At 42.1% G+C, this 21,669-nt stretch overlaps 1 protein-coding gene and 1 pseudogene across 1 annotated transcript; both read left to right on the top strand.

The window, feature by feature from the left end:
• The first annotated feature begins 11,085 nt into the window (after positions 1 to 11,085).
• LOC128104056 (copper transport protein ATOX1-like) lies at positions 11,086 to 11,463 on the top strand. The gene has a single exon (XM_052728804.1). The coding sequence runs from the start codon at positions 11,130 to 11,132 to the stop codon at positions 11,334 to 11,336; it is 207 nt and encodes a 68-aa protein (XP_052584764.1). The 5' UTR covers positions 11,086 to 11,129; the 3' UTR covers positions 11,337 to 11,463.
• Positions 11,464 to 18,708: 7,245 nt separating this feature from the next.
• LOC128103575 (transcription factor SOX-5-like) lies at positions 18,709 to 21,224 on the top strand (annotated as a pseudogene).
• Positions 21,225 to 21,669: the final 445 nt, after the last annotated feature.

The raw sequence follows: 21,669 nt of genomic DNA, 5'->3' as shown, positions 1-21,669 counted from the left end.
GCTTCCTTAGCTTATTTTCTTACACAACCCAGGAGACCACCTGTCCAGGGGTGGCACTTCCCACAGAGGCCTAGGATTTCTCACATCAATCATGAACCAAGAAAATGCTCCACAGGCTTGTCTACAGACCAATGTCATGGAAGTATTTTCTCAATTAAGGTTTCCTCTTCCCAGGTAAATTGAAATTGTGTTAAATTGTGATAAACAAACAGACAAACAAAACAAAAACAACCAACACAGACATAGAGTTGGAGAAGTTCTGTGCAAAGACTCACAAGAAAAAGAGTGTGATGATGAAGGTACAGATTAGAGTAAATCATCTACAAGCCAAGCAGCACCAGGGACTCCTATCAGCCACCAGAGATTAGGACAGAGGCATGGAACAGAGTCATCATCAAAGCCTTCAGGGCCCCATCTCTTAAATTCTGTGTTTTATGTCCCCAGAACCATGGAAGAATACATTTCACAATCCATCTTTTTGTGGTCCTTTGTTTCTGGTGCATACAGAATACAGGAGGTGAGGGGGAGGAGAGATCTGGTGGACATTAGGAAAGGGCATCTGAGTTGGAACCTCATGGATGAGAAGGGAAAGGACATTAATTGTAGGTCCTAGAAATAGAACTGGCAGCATTTGGAGCCAATGTGGTAGAGATATATGGGAAAGAGAATGCATAGATGAAATGGAGCCTGTGGCAGGATAGGTAGGCCCCTGAGGACAGACAACCCTTCTGAAAAAGCTCAGATGGATGACAATGAGATATACATTCCACCTCTGCTGCCCCCACATTATGGAATCATTTTTCTTAACTCATTAGAACATGTATTTCAATTTCTTCAAATACTAAATGTCCACAAAATTGTTTGGATTTATTATGAGCTAGCTCCCAGGCCTTCCTTGTTTATTTCTGTGACTGTCTTTCCTATGAAATCTGATTCCCAACCTATACTAACTTAGACTTTCCCTGACTTTTTAATCATTTGTAGTCTGCCATTGTCAGACTTCCTAAGATGTGTTTGCCTATCAGACTGGTATCCTGTTCATGCTCCAGTCCTCTAGCAAGAGCCTCATCTGTTCTTGGCTTTTCTGCCTCCTCTTCTGTACTTCACAAGCTGTGGCTTCAAGAATGAGTGCCAATATAGTCATAAATTAGGGCTATGGATTAGCCTTGAGCAAGGAACAGATTTGTATGGTGATATCTGTAGGTCTCTTAGAACTAATTGCCCTTTAGCTGACCAAAAGCTAGAGGTTCAGTACCTTGCATGTGGTATGAACTATCATTGGCCTGAACCTTGATACAGGAAGTTTTCTATGACCTTGTCCTCATAAAGATTACATTGCAGCTAGCTCAGCTCTTCTCCAGTAGTGATAAAGAATGGCTTTTCCTTAACTTAGTGATTCTCAAATTTAGTCAAGAATCAGAATCCCCTGGAGAGCTTTTCATGTTACAAACTACTATTGCTTACCCTCAGAATTGGTAAGTGAATTAATCTAGGTGAAGCCTTTAACCAGTTTCTGGGTAATGTTGAAGATCTCACTATTTGAAGGTAACACACAAAGATGTATGCTTCCATGCCATAAAGCCTGTGGTATAAGGCTCCTGGGACAAGTGTTCTTTGTTAAGGAGGTGCTCCCTTTGATTGACTGGGATATCTATGTATCCAAATCCTCAAAAATCTCATAATGTAGAATACAGGATGGAGATGAGAATTAAGACTTGATGAATAGATGTTTTGGATCAAAGAGGCTGTGCTGATATTTTATGTCAATTTGACACCAGCTAATGTCATCTGAGAGGAGGGATTCTCAATTAAGGAAATGCCTCCATAAGATTAGGCTGCAGTTGACCTTCTCTGCTCTCTTTGTTCCACCAGACCCAATCACTCAGTTTTATCCTTAGCACTAAAACAGTTGCAGTCACCTGTCCCCACTATCCATATCTCCAGTAGATCCCACATCCCATCCTCTCTTACCTTCCTGCCCTCAAATTGTCACTGTATTCTAGTCACCAACTCAAAGAGGCACCCACTGCTCAACCACAGGCCATACCTGCCAGAAAACAAAGTAGGCTGCCCACAGACCTTTTCCTCTCTCTCTATTCATCAAGAACAAATCCCTCAGTCTCATCCCTAATGCAGCAACAGATCACCACCTGCAGCCTCCCTTCCTCCCTGCCCATATCTCCTATGGATCTCATAGGCCACCCCTTCCTTACTTCCTCCCCTACATCATCCCAGCCTCCAACACCAGCAGGCATTCCCTGTGAATACACCAACTGAGCAGGCCAGGAAAACAGGAACTATATAGCCATCACACTCCCCAAAAATCCAGAAAGAAAACAGAAACCAAGGAACAAAACACTGATCCAGCAAAGACAAATTCAGAAACCAGCACTTAGACCTATAATCATTACAAACCCAGATGTCTAGACTCCAGTGTAAGAACATAATAACATCCAGGGCAATATGTTTCCTCTAGAGCTTACCTATCCTACCACAGTAGGCCCTGACTATTCCAATATAGCTGAAGCACATGAAAAAAACCTTAACACCAACTATTGAAGATGATAGACGTCCTTCAGAGGAAACAAATAAATCCCTTAAAGCAAGCCAAGAAAACACAAACAGTTGAAGGAAATGGATAAAACTGTCTAAGACCTGAAAATGGAAATAGAAGCAATAAAGAAAACACAAACTAAGGTGTTGTAGAATATTATTTTAAGGTTTGTTACTTTTTTATGTTGTATTTGTTTAACTTTGTGAAGCTATGTTACTTTGCCTGTCTAAAACACCTGATGGTCTAATAAAGAATTGAATGGTCAGTAGCAAGGCAGAAGAAAGGGTAGGTATGGCTGACAGGCAGAAAGAATGAATAGAAGGAGAAATCTGGGAGAAGAGGGAAGAAGTAGCCAAAGAAGGAGGAGGACTCAGAGGCCAGCTACCCAGCTACACAGCAAGCCACAGAGTAAGAGTAAGGCAAAAGGAAAGGAAAGGAAAAAGTCCAGTGGCAAAAGTAGTGGGAATAATTTAAAGTTAAGAAAAGCTGACAATAAACAAGCCAAGCTAAGACAGTGCATTTGTAGTTAAGAATAAGCCTCCATGTGTGATTTATTTGGGAGCTGGGTGTTGGGCCTCTCAAATGAGCCAAAACAAACAACAACACTGAGGGAATACTGGAAAGGAAAAATTTAGGAATTTGAACAGGAACTACAGAGTCAAGATTCATCAACAGAATACAAGAGATGGATGAGAGAATCTCAGGTATTGAAGATATGATAGAAGAAATAGATACATATGTTAAGGAAAATGTTAAATATAAAATATTCCTGACACAAAACAACCAGGAAATCTGAACATTATGAAAAGACCAAACTAAGAATAATAGGTATAGAGGAAGGAGAAGAATACCAGCTCAAAGGTCCCAGATGGGAAGAGATGCAAAGACCTCCATAATGCCAGGCCTTATATGGACAGGGAGTCTAAATTAGAGATCTCCATCAAATCCCTCCCCTCAGAGCTCAGGGGATTTCACAAAAGAGAAAGCAGAAAGATTATAAGAGTCAGAGGGAATGGAGTACATCAGAAAAACACAGCACTATGAAGCAACTCAGTAAGGTGCATATGAGCACATAGAGATTGAAGCAGAAAACACAGGGGCAGGAGGAGGGAGGAGGGGGGAGTCTGTGGATAGTATGTGGAGTAAGTAGAAAATTTCTTAATAAAGAAAAATGAAAAAAAAAGAAAACACAGGGGCTACATCATCTATATCGGGTCCTCTGAATATATATTGTAACTATTATCTAAGTATTTTTATGGAACTTCTGACTATAAGAACCAGTAGGTCTCTGACTCTTTTGCATGCTCTTGGGACTCTTCTCCTCCTGTTGGATTGCCATGTCCAACATTGATATGATAGTTTTTAAAATCTTATTATATTTTATTTTGTAATATTTGTTATCTTTTAGAAGGCTGTTCTTTTCTAATGAGAGACAGAAAGGAGTAGATGTGAAGGGAAGGGAAGGTGGGGGAGTTTGAGTGTCACAGCTCTGAAGAAAAAGGTATCCTCTAGTTGGAAGCCAAGGAATACCTGTAAATGTTACAGTTCTGAAGGGGAAGGTATCTTGGTAGTTGGAAACCAAGGAATACCTACAGCTCTGAAGGGAATGGTATCTTGGCAGTTGGAAGCCAAGAAATACCTACAGCTCATAAGGGAAAGGTAATCCAACAGAAATGTTACAGCTCTGTTCCGGTGGGGGATAGTTTCCCCAGCAAAGTATTACAGTCCTTGCTCCAGGAAAGGTTTCCCTAATGCAAGTGTAACTACCTTGTTCTAGCAGGGGAGGGTTTTCCCAGTGTGGTTGTTACAGCTCTGCTATACTCTGCTCTGGAGAAGTGTTACAGCTCTGCTCAACTTCCCAAGAGTATAACAACTCTGCTCCAGCAAGGGAAAGTTTCCCCAGTCAAAGTGCTAGTTCTGTTTTGCTCTGGCTCCTCTCAACTCCATCTCCACTCCATTATGCTCTGGAGGGAGCTGTTACAGCCCTCTTCTGCTCCAATGAAAGCTGTTACATCTCTTCTCCACTAAGAGAAAGTTTCCTGCAGAAGTTTAGCAGTTCTACTCTGGTGAAAGCTATGATGGCTCTGCTCTGCTCCTATGAAAGTTGTTACAGCTCTGCTCTGCTCTGCTCCACTCTTGTGAAGGAAAGTCATTAAAACAAACCTTACTCAAGAGATTTATTGGGAGAAAGGAATCCAGGAGAATGACTGCCTCTGCCAGAGTGGAAAGAGGCAGCCCCAAACTGCAAAGGTACCGGGCTTATCATAGGGTTTCTTATGTGTGGAGTGTTCCAGGGTGGAGATTTTCACGGTGGGGATTGGTAGCATCTCAATTCCTGAGCAAGCTCAGAGATTGGTTGAATTTTGTGCTCGGGGATTGATTGGTTTCATGCTCAAGGATTGGTTGGTTTTTGTACTCAGGGACTGGTTGATTTTCATGCTCAGGGACTGGTTAGATTTCAAGTCCTGAGTTGGTTAGGGGCAGGGTGTGTTTCCTTGGCTCTGGTCTCAGGGCCAGGGTGCTCTTTCACTGGCCCTTTTTACCATACAGGGAGGACCTAGTAGAGGTAGGGGAAAGTAATCAAGATATACTGTATGAAATTAGTGAGTGATGGGAAAGGGCCCAGCCCATTTTGAGTGGTGCCATTCCTGGGCTGGTAGTCCTGAGTTCTGTAAGAAAGCTGGCTGAACAAGCCTTGGGGAACAGACTAGTAAGCAGCACCACTCCATGGCCTCTGTATTAGCTCCTGCCCCCAGATTCCTGCCCTGTTTGAGTTCCTGACTTGAATTTCTTCAGTGATGAACTACAATGTAGAAATATAAGCCAAATAAACCCTTTCCTTTCCAAGTTGCTTTGGCCATGGTGTTTAATTGCAGCAATAGTAACCCTAACTAAGGCCAAGGTGGGAAGAGACATTTGAAAGGCTAGGAACAGAGCAAGTGAAGATGTGGAGATGAAGAAACTGGAGAGTTAGTTGGAGATGAGAGGCCACTGGCAAGTCCTTCACCTTGAACACAACATTGAATTTCTGAGGGGTCCCTGCAGGTGTCATACAGGAAATGAATATCATGAAGAGATAAGAATGAAAACCCTTGGGGGATGTAGAGATGTGGGGTGTCTTGAGAAAGAGGGCTAGGGAGAAGGAGGAGGGAGGAGGGGGAATCTGTGGATGGTATGTGGAGTGAGTAGAAAATTTCTGAATACAGAAAAATAACAAAATAAAAAATAAATACAAAAAAGAATAAAAACCCGCCAGGTGGTGGTGGTGGTGGCAGCAGTGGCGGCACACACCTTTAATCCCAGCACTCAGGAGGCAGAGGCAGGTGGATCTTTGTGAGTTTGAGGCCAGCCTAGTCTACAGTGCGAGATCCAGGAAAGGTGCAAAGCTACACAGAGAAACAGAGAAACCCTGTCTCAAAAAACCAAAAAAAAAAAAAAAGCATTCCCTGGGAACACCTGCCCAACTCTGCCCCAGTTGCTGGCCAGCTGGCCGGGTTCCTGAAGGAAGGGTCCCCATTCACCAAGACCACTCAGTGGAACCTGCAATCTACATGCCCTTCCCCCATACCCATCCTCCCAAGACCTCAGCCACTTCCTGAGGCTTGGAAACCAACCCCCAGCTCTGATCCTGCTGAGAGCTCTCATCAGGCCTAGACAGAGAGCTCTCATTGGACAAAGAGCTGTCATTGGACCAAGAGTAACCTCAGCAGACAGGGAATCTGCCAGCCCTCATTAGACCAAAAGTGGCTTTCTGAGAAGTAGAATCTACCACCTCTCATTGGACCAAAAAGGCTTCCTGAAACACAGAATTAGTCAGCTCTGACTGGACCAAGAGGCCTGATAAGACCAAGAATGGATCTGTGACTCACAGAATCAACTAGCTTGGGTTGACCTAAGAGCAGCTCCCTGAGAACAGAAGCTGCCTGCTCCAATTAGACCAAGAGCTAAGATTAGACCCAGAAGGGCCACCTGAGACACAGATACAACAATCACAGAGTGGACCAAAAGCAACTCACTCAGACACAGTCACCTCTTATACCTATTAGATGAGGAGATGGGCAAACATCAAGGCAGAAGTACATACAACAACATAAAGAGCAATACAGTATCACCAGAACCTAGCCCTCCTCCAATAGCAAGACCTGAACATCACAAGGTAGAAGAAGCAAAAGAAAGAGACCTTAAGAATAGCATCATAAAGATGCTAGAGGCCTTTCAAGAAAAAATGAAAAATGAAATTGAGGAAAAGATGAACAAAAAATTGGAAGAAATAAAAAAAGAAATTGAGAAAAAGACAAACAAAAAATTGGAAGAAATGTATTAAGAAATAGAGGAAAAAACAAATAAAAAAATGGAAGAAAGCAATAAATCCCTTAAAGAAAACCATGAAAAAGCAATTAAACAGGTGAGGGAAACAGTTCAAGACCTGAAAAGGGAAATAGAAACAATGAAGAAGACACAAACAGAGGAAATGCTGGAAATAGAAAATCTGAGTAAACGAATAGGAAACACAGATGCAAGCATAACCACCAGAATACAAGAGATGAAGAGAGGATCTCTGGTGTAGAGGATACAATAGAGGAAATGGATTCATCAGTCAAAGAAAATACCAAAGCCAAAAAAGTCATAACACAAAATGTCCAAGAAATCTGGGATACCATGGGAAGATTAAACTTAAGAATAATAGGGATAGAGGAAGGAGAAGAATACCAACTCAAAGGCACAGAAAATATATTCAACAAGATCATAGAATAAAACTTTCCCAACTTAAAGAAGGAAATTCCTATGAAGATACAAAAAGCCTATAGAACACCAAACAGACTAGGCTCCCCAAAAACGTCCCCTCGCCACATAATAATTAAACAACTAAATCTACAGAATAAAGAAAGAATATTAAGAGCAGCAAAGGAAAAAGGCCAAGTGACTTATAAAGGCAAACCCATCAGAATAACACCCGATTTCTCAATGGAGATTTGAAACCCAGAAGGACCTGGACAGATGTAATGCAGACACTAAGAGACCATGGATGCCAGCCTTGACTAATATACCCAGCAAAACTTTCAATCATCATAGACAGAGTAAACAAGACATTCTAAGACAAAACCAGATTTAAACAATTCCCATCCACAAATACAGCCCTACAGAAAGCACTAGAAGGAAAATTCCAACCTAAGGAAGTCAGATACATCCATGAAAACACAGGCAATAGATAACCCCACAACAGTAAGTCCCAAAGAAGAGAAGTACACACACACTACCACCAAAAGATAAGAGGAACGAACAATCACTGGTCATTAATATCCCTTAATATCAATGGACTTAATTCACATATAAAAAGACAGAGGCTAACAGAATGGATATGAAAGCAGGACCCATCATTCTGCTGCGTACAAGAAGCACACCTCAATTTCAAAGATAGACACTACTTAGAATAAAAGACTGAGAAAAGTCTTTCTGGTCAAATGGTCTTAAGAAACAAGTGGGTATAGCCATTCTAATATCCAGCAAAATAGACTTCAAACTAAAATCAATCAAAAGAGATCAAGAAGGACATTACATACTCATCACAGGAAAGATCCACCAAGATGAAGTTTCAATTCTGAACATTTATGCCTCAAACACAAGAGCACCCACATATGTAAAAGAAACATTACTTTAATCACACATAAAACCCCACATATTAATAGTGGGAGACTTCAACACCCCACTCTCACCACTGGACAGATATGCCAGATTGAAACTTAACAGAGAAACAAGGGACTTAACAGATGTTATGACTCAAATGGACTTAATCGATATCTACAGAACATTCCATCCTAACAAAAAAAGAATATACCTTCTTCTCAGCACCCCATGGAACCTTCTCTAAAATCAACCGCATACTCAGCCACAAAGCAAATTGCAATACAAAAAAATTGGAATAACCTCCTGTGTTCTATCAGACCACCATGGTTTAAAGTTAGATTTCAACAACAACAAAAATTACAGAAAGCCTACAATCTCATGAAAACTTAATAATGCTCAACTGAATCACCAATGAGTCAAGGAAGAAATAAAGAATGAAATTAAAGACTTCCTAGAGATCAATTAAAATGAATATACCACATACCCAACTTATGGGACACTATGAAAGCAGTGCTAAGAGGAAAATTCATAGCTCTAAATGCCCACATAAAGAAGTTGGAGAAATCTCACACTAGTGACTAAACAGCACACCTGAAAGCCTTAGAACAAGAAGAAGAAAAGTCACCCAGAGGAATAGATGCCAGGAAATAATCAAATTGAGAGCTGAGATCAATCAAATAGAAACAAAGAGAACAATACAAAGAATCAATAAAACAAAGAGTTGGCTCTTTGAGGAAATCAACAAGATACACAAGCCCTTATCCAAACTAACCAAAAGGCAGAGAGAGAGAGCATCCAAATTAGCAAAATCAGAAATGAAAATGGAGACATAACAACTAGCATTGAAGAAATCCAGAGAATCATCAGTTCATACTTCAAAAACCTGTACTCCACAAAACTGGAAAATATAAAAGAAATGGATAATTTTCTGGATAGGTACCACATATCTAAGTTAAATCAAGACCAGATAAACTATTTAAATAGACCAATATCTCCTAAGGAAATTGAAACAGTCATTAAAAGTGTCCCAAACAAAAAAACCCCAGGTCCAGATGGTTTCAATGCAGAATTCTACCAGATGTTCAAAGAAAAGATAATACCAATACTCTTTAAATTGTTCCACAAAATAGAAACAGAAGGAATGTTACCAAACTCCTTCTATGAGGCTACAATTACCCTGATTCCCAAGCCAAACAAAGATTCAACAAAGAAAGAGAACTACAGACCAATCTCCCTCATGAACATTGATGCAAAAATACTCAATGAAATATTGGCAAACAGACACCAAGAACACATCAAAACAATTATCCACCATGATCAAGTAGGCTTCATCCCAGGGATGCAAGGATGGTTCAACATACAAAAGTCTGTCAATGTAATACATCATATAAACAAACTGAAAGAAAGAAACCACATTATCATCTCAATAGATGCTGAAAAGACCTTTGAAAAAATCCAACACCCCATCATGATAAAGGTCTTGGAGAGATTAGGAATACAAGGAACATACCTAAACATAATAAAGGCAATTTACAGCAAGCCAACAGCCAACATCAAAGTAAATGGAGAAAAACTCAAAGTGATTCCACTAAAATCAGGAACAAGGCAAGGCTGTCTGCTCTCCCTATACTTATTCAATATAGTACTTGAAGTTTTAGCCAGAGCAATAAGACAACATAAGGAGATCAAGGGGATACAATTTAGAAAAGAAGAAGTCAAACTTTCACTATTTGCAGATGACATGATAGTATACATAAGTGACACCAGAAATTCGACCAAGGAACTCATACAGCTTGTAAACACCTTCATCAATGTAGCAGGATACAAGATTAACTAAAAAAAAAAAAATCAGTAGCCCTTCTATATTCAAATGACAAACAGGGTGAGAAAGAAATCAGAGATACATCACCCTTTACAATAGTCATAAATGATATAAAATACCTTGGGTTAACTCTAACTAAACAAGTGAAGGACCTGTATGACAAGAACTTTAAGTCCCTGAAGAAATAAATTGAAGAAAATGTCAGAAAATGGAAAGATCTCCCATGCTCATGGATAGGTAGGATTAACATAGTAAATCCTATGTAAAAATGGCAATCTTACCAAAAGCCATCTACAGATTCAATGCAATCCCCATCAAAATCCCAACACAATTCTTCACAGACTTGCAAAGAATAACACTCAACTTCATATGGATTTTGGATAGCCAAAAGAATCCTGTACAATTAAACAACCTCTGGAGGTATCATGAACCCTGACTTGAAGCTCTGCTATAGAGCTACAGTAATAAAACCAGCTTGGTACTGGCATAAAAACTGACATCTGGACCAATGGAACCAAACTCAAGACCCTGACATTAATCAGCACACCTATGAACATACATATGACTTTTGACAAAGAAGTCAAAACTATACAACGGAAAAAAGAAAGCATCTTCAACAAATGGTGCTGGCATAACTGGATGTCAACATGTAGAAGACTGCAAATAGATCCATATCTGTCATTGTGCACAAAACTTAAGTCCAAGTGGATCAAAGACCTCAACATAAATCCAGTTACTCTGAACCTGATAGAAGAGAAAGTAGAAAGTAGTCTTGAACGCATTGGCACTGGAGATCACTTCCTAAATATAACACCAGTAGCACAGACACTGAGAGAAACAATTAATAAATGGGACCTCTTGAAATTAGAAGCTTTTGTAGGGCAAAGGACATGGTCAACAAGACAAAGTGACAGCCTACAGAATGGGAAAAGATCTTCATCAACCCCACATCTGACAGAGGGCTGATATCCAGAACATATAAAGAACTCAAGAGGGGCCTAGACGAGGCTGGGTCGGCCTAAAGGTAGGGCTTCCAAGAACACTCTCCGGAAGATCCGCGTTGCTGTACCAGAGAGGTGCTCCAGCGCTCCAGTTGTCGCTGCTGTCGTTTCCTGTGCCATTTCAGTCATGCCGAAGCACGAGTTCTCTGTGGACATGACCTGCGGGGGATGTGCTGATGCTGTCTCCCGAGTCCTCAACAAGCTGGGAGGAGTGGAGTTCAACATTGACTTGCCCAACAAGAAGGTCTGCATTGAGTCTGAGCACAGCACAGACACCCTGCTGGCCACACTCAACAAAACAGGAAAGGCCGTGTCCTACCTCAGCCCCAAGTAGCCAGGACCTGGGCCAGTTCCTCTGGAAGTACTAAAGAGGTCATTGATCTGGTCTCCTTGCAGATTTGGAACACTAACTGCTCAGTCCAGCTCAGCCATGGAGTTCCTGCCCAGACAGGCCCTCCCCTGCTGGCGGCTCCCTGCCGGCTTCCCTGCAATAAAGTCAAGCTGCATTTGTTGAAAAAAAAAAAAAAAACTCAAGAAATTAGACATCAGAATACCCAACAGTCCAATTAAAAAATGGGCTATAGAGCTAAACAGAGATTTCTCAACAGAAGAATCGCAAATGGCTGAAAGACATTTAAAGAAATGTTCAACATCCTTAATCATCAGAGAAATGCAAATCAAAAATGACGCTGAGATACCACCTTACACCTGTTAGAATGGCTAAGATCAAAAACACTGAAGACAGCTTATGTTGGAGAGGATGTGGAACAAGGGGAACACTCCTCCATTGTTGGTGGGAATGCAAACTTGTACAGCCACTTTGGAAATCAATATGGTGCTTTCTTAGAAAATCGGGAATCAACCTCCCTCAAGACCCAGCTATACCACTCTTGGGTATGTACCCAAGGAATGCTCAATCATACCACAAGGACACATGCTCAACTATGTTCATAGCAGCATTATTTGTAATAGCCAGAACCTTGAAATAACCTAGATGCCCTTCAACTGAAGAATAGATAAAGAAAATGTGGTACATATACACAATGGAGTACTACTCAGCAGAGAAAAACAATGACATCATGAGGTTTGCAGGCAAATGGATGGAACTAAAAAATATCATCCTGAGTGAAGTAACCCAAACTCAGAAAGACAAACATGGTCTGTACCCACTCATAAGTGGATACTAGATGTAAAGCAAAGAATAACCAGACTACAAGTCACAACTCCAGGGAGGCTACCTAGTAAAGAGGACCCTAAGAAAGACACAGAGATTGCCAAATGACAAAGAAATGGATGAGATCTACATGAGCAAACTGGAGGTGGGGGAGGGGGCGGGCGGTAATGGAGGGCAAGTGTGGGGGAAAGAGAGCTTAGGGGAGTGGGAGATCCCAGCTGGATCAAGAACAGAGTGGGAGAACAAGGAAAGAGATACCATGATAAATGAAGACCCCATGGGAATAGGAAGAAGCAGAGTGCTAGAGAGGTCCCCAGAAATCCACAAAGATACATCCACTATAGACTACTGGCAATGGTCAAGAGAGTGCCTGAACTGACCTACTCTGGTGATCAGATGGCCGAACACCCTAACTGTCATGATAGAACTCTCATTCAGTGACTGATGGAAGAAGATGCAGAGATCCATGACCAAGCCCTAGGTGGAGCTCCAGGAGTCCAATTGGTGAGAGAGAGGAGGGATTATATGAGCAAGAGATATCGAGACCATGATTGGAAAAAGCACAAGGACAAATAGCCAAACTAGTGGAAATACATGAACTCTGACCTGGACCAGGCCCTCTGGATAAGTGAGACAGTTGATTAGCTTGAACTGTTTAGGAGGCCCACAGGCAGTGGAACTGGGACCTGTCCTTGTTGAATGAGCTGGCTTTTTGGAACCTAGAGCCTGTGCTGAGACACTTTGCTCAGCCTTGGTATAGGGAGGAGGGGACTGCACCTACCTCAACTGAATCTACCAGGCTGGTCTGACTCCCCAGGGGAGATCTTACCTTGGGAGGAGGTGGGAATGGGGGGTGGATTGGGGGAGGGAAGGCTGTGAGATGGGAGGAGGGAGCACAGGGGAATCCATGGCTGATATGTAAAATTAAATTAATCATAAAATAATTTTAAAAAACCCACAAAAAACAAACAAACAAAAAGAATGAAAACCCGGTGCAGATTGACTTCATCAACCTGGATCAGACTTCAGGGAGTCTAATGCCAGGCAGTTCATTGTCAGCATATTTAAAACAATACAATTTTGGGGAAAGGTTTCCAGGCAACAATCAGTTTAATTCTAGGTGTGCAATAAAGCTTAAGGTGTGACTACATAAAGATTCCTTTACACATTACATATGTCCATGATGTGGATTTTATAGCTAAAAGACCTAGAAACCACTGTGCTTTCTGACTGATAGAATAGAGGTCAGGAGGCTATAAAGTACATGCAACATCTGCCCTAAGGATGGATAATGGTCTAGGGAGGGAAGAGTCTGGAATAACCATTCTGGGGAATTAGGGTGAGGTCTGTCCCTGACCTAAAAAGGTCACCAGATTCTTAACAACTTCACTCTCAGCTTTTTGGATGGAAAAAAAAAGTGTTTGATTTTGTTTCCTCTATTGAGGAGTCACCCTTGTGTGATTAACATTCCTGGTTCTCTTAGTGCTTCTCTGTGAATACCAGTGCCCCCAACAAGTTTCAAGCATTTTCATCACTAGGAAGAAATATATTTTTACAGGCTATATTCCCTGTCATATATATTTTCCATATTTGTGAGCATAAATGTATATTTATCTACAACAGACCTTGACATTTGCTGGTGTCAGCAGTACATCTGGGATTTTCCATTCTTATTTACACAGTCCTATAATACATGAAATCCATAAAGCAGAGTACTTGAGAGTTGGAACCTCCAACTGTAGGGTACCACTGCATAAGCCAGATATCTTGGGCAATTTGTTTAAACCCAAAGGGACAGGGATGCAGTTTCTCTATCTAAAAACAGGGACAATGGCAGCCATATCTACTTTGTACAATGTGAAGAGCATGTGAGTCTATGAGAACTACCACAGAGGCTTGTAGTAAAGACCACTAAGGACTGTTATGTTTTAAATTTCATTGAAAGTAATGGTCTTGATATAGTTTTTTTGATTTCATAAACACTTTGACAAGTGGCTATAACCATAAAGTACAAAGGTGAGTAAATGGGGCAGATCAGTGGGTGTTTTGCATGGAGAATTATTATATGATTTTCCCCAGGGAGATGTAAACTAAGGTCTATTCACTACAGACAAGGTATTGATGACTGGTCAAAGAAACCATCCCATCCAAGTCTGGCTTGGCAAACCAATGACTTTCTTTGAAATCACTTACAGAAGTATGGGTGATTCAGAGGCAGTTGTATTACCCAAAGCCCACCCTAGTATGACTGATGACCTCCAAAAGATGTATTCATGGAGGTACCTGCCCAACTTGCAGGCAACTCTGCTGAAGTATCTCCTGTCCCCAGCAATTGCTTATTCATTTAACTACCTTAGGTCATTTGGTAAGGGAACTGGTGAGTTTTATAATTTTCTGAGATTCCTGAATCTTTTAGCCTCTGTCTTCTCTCCCAGAGGCAATGTTTCAATTCAGAGGAAGCATAATCAAGAAGCTTATTATTGTAGTGTAGAGCTACATAGAAACAAGGGTAGACTGAGGACATAAGGGCAGAGACACAGTATGGACCAAGCAAGAGGCAATAGACAATACCACTCCATGAGAGCAGACTATGTAGAGTTGAGAGGAGGAGGAAGGAACTGTACATACAGAATCAGAGCCACTCAGAGAGCCCATTCCAGTACAGCTCCTTTGCCTATGCAATGGGACCAAGGCTCTGCCCTCTCTCTCTCTCTCTCTCTCTCTCTCTCTCTCTCTCTCTCTCTCTCTCTCTCTCTCTCTCTCTCTCTCTTTCTCTCTCTCTTTGCATGAAGCTAGTAAGCATTCAAAGAACCCTATCTTTCCTGTCATTCCCACTGAGAGAAACTCAAGTAGGGGACATTAGCATTCTCTGAGATGGAAATAGAATGGGATAGATACCTAATACCCAAAAGACATTTTGTTTGTTTGTTTGTTTTTATTTTTAGTAATTTTAGAGTTCTCATCTTGGCTTCATTCCTCAGCAGGCCCTTGGAACTGGCAGTCATCATTCACAAGTGATAACATTCCTTAAAGGCTTAAGAGTCTGAACTTTCCATAGATGAAGTGGAATAATCTTCAGAGATTAAAGTAGCATCTGTGACCAAACTTCAGAAAATATCTTCAGTCTGAATTCAAGTTGCTAATTAGGTACTTGTTCAGAAAGTTAGAGTCTTCCAGAAGCATCCTGTGGGAGGGGAGTGTAGAGAATATAAGTCAGTAGGGAGGGGGCTGACATGTAAGAGCTGATAATTAATCTTCTCTGAAGCTTAATCACATCCTAAGTATTTAAATGTTGACATGCATTTCAAGTTGGTCTTTTCAGAGGCCTTGCTATGGCAGAATGAAGCCCAGCCTGAAGCCAGGTGGAACAAACAACGATGCATGATGTCAACAAGGAGCATTTGCCTAAGTTAGCTCTTTTATGTGGATTCTGCAGCACTTTCAATCTAGAGCTAGAGCCTTTTAGATGGTCTAGAGGCCATGACACTAGCCTTGCAGTGCATCCTGACCCTGCAGCACCCTTTCCAGTGAAGACAACTTCCACATCTCCACCAAGAGGTCTTGTCTGACATTTTGTTGGCCCCTGCTCATTATTTACCCTGAGTAGTCCAAACTAAAATGCATCGCAGCAAACAAACAAACACAGCAGAGACTGAATGCTTACTATAGACCTGGTCTTTTCTATTTTTTTTCCTGACATCACTTCATGTATCACTCACAAAAGTCCTACAAACTATAATGCTTTATCACATTCTATTTGAGGGGTGGACACACAGAGCTTATGAGAGTCTTCTGAGGTCAAGTAGTGCTGACCTGGTGAGTATAGGCCATCAGTCCTAGGTTGTCTGACTCTGTATCTTCCAATATTAGAGGCCTAGTGTTAGAGTACAGGGAGGCATCATACTCTAGCTCTTCTCTAGATGGGCTTTGACGTCATTCCTACCTGTCCAATTCTTTTTTATGTGAGGATTCCTGCTGTTTGGGGTGCCCATGGGGGAAGGCTGATGATTATCTCTGGAGTTGGCAATATCATACCATGGCATAATCCTAATCTAGTTTGGTAAAGCAAAGTCTTACTCTTTTGACAATCATACAAACAAAATGGCCTCCACATTGGTGGCTTTCAAGGGGGTTAGAAGTGAAACAAACAAACAAACAAACAATCCTAGGATGAGTTCTGGAAAACTGAGCTTGGGAAAAAGAAAACCTCTATGGATAGTGTTTTAGAGCTAAATATTGTAAACCTCACAAGGTGCATGAGTTGCCAGGCTCCTTCCCTGAGGACCTCCACCCACCAGGTTTTACCCACAGAAGACTCTAACTGCCCTATGGCTGGACCCAGCCCTAGTCCTACAGAGTAAAAAAACCAAAGCTCAGGATTTGAATCCCACCAATCCCTGGGCTTACCCCAAGCCCTATATTTAAAATCCCACCAATCCCCACCCTGGAACTGAATCTTCTACTCAGTTCTCTGCTATTTTTCTTCTGAGTAGAGGCAGCCACCCTCCTGGGTTCTTCACTCTCAATAAATCTCTGTGAGAAGTCTGCTGTGCAGTGTGACTTTGTGGTATTCCTTGGCTTCTAACTGCCAAGGAATGCCTTTCCCTTCAGAGCTATAACACTTTGGGGAAACCTTCCTCTGCCAGAGAAGATCTGTACACTTCCATTGGGGGAGCCTTTCCCCTCAGAGCTGTAACACACACAAACATACAGACAGCTTAAAGTGCTCTTTCTGTAACCAAGAACAAGACAGTGATACGCATTGTCATGATTTCTATTAAATGCAGGACTAGAAGTTCTACCCAGAACAACTAGTCAGGGACATAGAATAAAAGTGAAACTCATTTAAATTGTCACTGTTATCAGGACACACCACAGACAGACAGACAGACAGACAGACACACACACACACAGAGAGAGAGAGAGAGAGAGAGAGAGAGAGAGAGAGAGAGAGAGAGAGAGAGAGAGAGAGAGCTCTAGAACTTTACAGACATATTGATGGAAATGATAATTTTTAAAAATGAAGAAATAGACTATACAAATATAATCAAAACAAAAGATAGGCTGTTCCAAGTGTCCTCTAAGATGGTCTACCAGGCATGCCCAGCAAAGGTAGCTATGAATGGAGCCAAACACAACATTGTAAGCTGACAATATTATGAGGTTTTTGTGGGTGATTTTTTTCTTTACAACTTGATTATGCAGTTCTCAAGCATGAACTTTGTAGATGATGACATAGTATTTCAATATCAGAAGACCAAACATGTTCTGAGACCTACAAAATCCTATTTTATCTATCAATTTATCACTCATTAATTTAGCATTACTTTTTTCTTTATTATTTTGTAATTTCATACAATCATACTATGGAATATGATCCTATCTGCCCCTAATTTATTCCCCCAACTTCCCTCATTTCCCTCAGCATGCCTCCTTTCAATTTTATCTCTCTCTTCCTCATTCCTTCTCTTCCTCCCTCTCTTCCTCTCTCTCTCTCCCCTCCCCCCTCTCATTAATAACCCACTAAGTAAGTCCAGTTAGTGCTACCCTTATGTACATGGGTATGGGCCCATCCACAGGAGCATGGTAATTCTATGCTCTTGATTCTTCCTACATCAGCAAGTATCCACTTCCAGTAGTTACTGAGTGGGGCTGAAAATCATCCACCCAATGATGCTGGAGTTTTGGCTGACATGATATTGTATAGGTCTTATTTGTTACAGCTGCTGTGAGTTCATGAGTATGTTAGAGTAGTCATGTGGAAAAGGCAGCATTTCCCAGCACTGCCCCGATAACCTTTGAGTTTTGTATTCCTTCTGTTTCCTCTTCTGCAATGTTCCCTGTACTGAGGTGGTAGTGGGACAAACATACATGTCTCATTTAGAGCTGGGCACTCTATCTCCTAGTCTCAGCACTTTGGGTAGTTATGTATCTCTCCATTGACTACTGTCTTCTGAGAAAAGAAGCTTCTCTGACCCAAGTCTGTGTCTGTAAGTTGTCTTACTCTATGTGCTGGGTCTTACATAGCCTCTGTCATCTTACAGAAGGATATATCTGTGGTGAGTACATATTGTTTGCCTGAAGAAAACATCATCGTGTCTCTTCTGGATCATCTTCCTGGAGCTACACAGACACAGTGGCTAGCTCCCAGACAAATTTTTGTCTGAAAATTTAATGATGTCATTTTTAAAAAACAGTTTAGTAATATTCCATTGTGTAAATGTACCACATTTTCTTATCAATTCTTCTGTTGAGGTACATCTACTTTGAGTATGATATATATTCATTTTCATTGAATTCTAGATAGTCTTTAATTTCTTTATTTCTGTATTGACCCATTTACCATTTAATAGAGAATTATTCAGTTTCCATGTGTTTGTAAGCTTTCTGTTGTAGATATCCATCCTTAATCCATGCTGCTCTGATAGGATGCAGGGAGATATTACCTTTTTTTTCCTTTATTAAGAAATTTTCGGGATGAAGACTGAGAGGCTTCCAGACTGAGGAAACAAAATCAGCTGAGGAACTGGCGAGGATGTCTTCCAAGCGACCAGCCTCTCCGTATGGGGAGACAGATGGAGAGGTAGCCATGGTGACAGGCAGACAGAAAGTGGAAGAGGAGGAGAGCGGGAGGCTCCCAGCCTTCCACCTTCCCTTACACGAAGTTGATGGCAATAAAGTTATGTCTTCATTGGCCCCGTACAACTCATCTACCTCACCTCAGAAGGCAGAAGAAGGTAGGCGACAGAGTGTCGAGCACAGTCCTGGGGACTCCGGAGCGGCGCAAGGGCAGCTTAGAGGATGTGGTGGACACCTTAAAGCAGAGGAAGATGGAAGAACTAATCAAGAATGAGCCGGAAGATACCCCCAGTATTGAAAAGTTACTCTCAAAGGACTGGAAAGACAAGCTCCTGGCAATGGGATCAGGGAACTTTGGAGAAATAAAAGGGACTCCAGAGAGCCTTGCTGAGAAGGAACGGCAGCTCATGGGGATGATCAACCAGCTGATCAGTCTTCCAGAGCAACTCCTGGCTGCCCATGATGAGCAAAAGAAACTGGCTGCATCTCAGATAGAGAAACAGCGCCAGCAGATGGAGCTGGCCAAGCAGCAGCAGGAGCAGATCGCGAGGCAGCAGCAGCAGCTTCTGCAGCGACAACACAAAATCAACTTGCTTCAACAACAGATCCAGGTTCAAGGTCAGCTGCCGCCACTGATGATCCCCGTGTTCCCTCCTGACCAGCGGACCCTTGCTGCACCTGCCCAACAAGGATTCCTCCTTCCTCCTGGTTTCAGCTACAAGGCTGGGTGTAGTGACTCTTACCCTGTTGAACTGATCCCAACCACCATGGCAGCTGCTGCTGCAGCGACACCAGGCTTAGGCCCACTCCAGCTGCAGGATGAAGTGGCCCAGCCACTGAACCTATCAGCTAAACCCAATACCTCTGATGGCAAATCACCCACATCACCCACTTCTCCCCACATGCCAGCTATGAGAATAAACAGTGGGGCGGGCCCCCTCAAAGCCTCTGCCCCAGCAGCGTTAGCTAGTCCTTCAGCAAGAGTTAGCACAATAGGTTATTTAAATGACCATGATGCTGTCACCAAGGCAATCCAAGAAGCTCTCCAGATGAAGGAGCAGCTCAGGTGGGAGCAGCAGGCGCTGGACGGGAAGGTGGCTGTAGTGAACAGCATAGGTCTCAACAACTGCCGGACAGACAAGGAAAAAACAACACTGGAGAGTCTGACTCAGCAGCTGGCAGTTAAACCAAACAAAGAAGGGAAATTTAGCCATGGCATGATGGATTTCAATATGAGTGGAGACTCCGACTGAAGCGCCAGAGTTTCAGAGTCAAGAATTTACAGGGAATGTAGGGGACGTGGCAGCAACAAGCTCCATATAAAGCGTCCGATGAATGCCTTCATGGTGTGGGCGAAAGATAACGGAGGAAAATCCTTCAGGCTTTTCCTGACATGCACAATTCCAACATCAGCAAGATATTGGGATCTCGCTGGAAAGCTATGACCAACCTAGAGAAACAGTCATATTATGAAGAGCAGGCCCGCCTCAGCAAAAAGCACCTGGAGAAGTACCCAGATTATAAGTACAAGCCCAGGCCAAAGCGCACCTGCCTGGTGGATGGCAAGAAGCTGCCCATCCGGGAGTACAAGGCCATCATGCGGAACCGGAGGCAGGAAATTCGATAGTACTTCAATGTCGGGCAACAAGCACAGATTCCCATCGCAACTGCCAGAGGTGTGTGTAGATGTAACCAACCGTCTTATTAAATAAGAAACACAGAGCCGATTCAGAGAAGAAAGCCAAGAGGTCAGAGCTAAGAGCCTCACCCTTCCTGCTTCAGCGATCCTCTTCAGTCAAGAGAGCTCTCCGAAAGGGACCTACTTCCTGTGTGTATGTCTTTATATACTCTAGCTGTTCTGCCTTCTCATTGGTTGTAAACCCAAACACGTGACTGCCTCGTCACTGCCTGTATGTACCGCCCTCCAGGTCCTTAAAGGCGTGTGCCACCGCCACACACTTGCTATGGCTCTAATAGCTCTGACCCCCAGGCAACTTTATTTATTAACATACAATTAAAATCACATTTCAGTACAAGTAAAATACCACCACAGGTGTGTACCCTGGAGCCATCGCCATAGCAGGAATGCCATCCCCTCACCTGCCCTCAGAGCACTCAAGTGTGTCCAGCAGCCCAGAGCCTGGATTGCCCGTGATTCAGAGCACTATGGTATGAAGGGAGAGGAGCCTCATATCAAAGAGGAAATCCAAGCAGAGGACATCAACGGAGAGATTTACGATGAGTATGATGAGGAAGAAGATGACCCAGATGTAGATTTTGGGAGTGACATCGAAAACCATATTGCAGGACAAGTCAACTGATAAGAGCCAACAGACTGCGGTGAGCTGAGGACTTAAAGAAGCCCTAGCTGGTCCATCCTTGCCAGTGGCCAAGCACATTAACTTTCTCATACACTGACTGTTATTTTAACTGTTAGTGTTAAATAGTTGGGACATCAGCTGATGTATCCATTCTTCTATCATATCTTCAACATCTGAGATTCTGTCTTTCATCTATTGTGTTTTGTTGATGAACCTTGCCTCTGTAGCTCCTGTTCAAATTTCTAAATTTATTTCTTTCCAGAATTCCCTCAGTTTCATTTTTTCTTTATTGCTTCTATTTCCATTTTCAGGTCATGAACAGCATTATTTGTTTCCTTCAATTGTTGGTGTTTCTTGGCTTTCTTCAAGGAATTTATTCACTTCCTCTTTAAGGACATCTATCATCTTCACATAGTTGGTTTTAAAGTCTTTTTCTTGTCCTTTAGTTATGTTGGAATATTCAGGGCCTGTTGTAGTCAGATAGGTAGTCTCTAGTGGAGACATACTGCCATGGCTATTATTGATTATGTTCTTACACTGGAGACTAGGCCATCTGGGTTTGGGATGATTATAGGTCTAGCAGCTGGTTTCTA

The sequence above is a fragment of the Peromyscus californicus genome, unplaced genomic scaffold (assembly GCF_007827085.1).
Source record: "Peromyscus californicus insignis strain IS unplaced genomic scaffold, ASM782708v3 Scaffold_8__1_contigs__length_139910024, whole genome shotgun sequence".
Classification (NCBI taxonomy): domain Eukaryota; kingdom Metazoa; phylum Chordata; class Mammalia; order Rodentia; family Cricetidae; genus Peromyscus; species Peromyscus californicus.
This window is presented reverse-complemented; position numbering and strand designations above follow the sequence as displayed.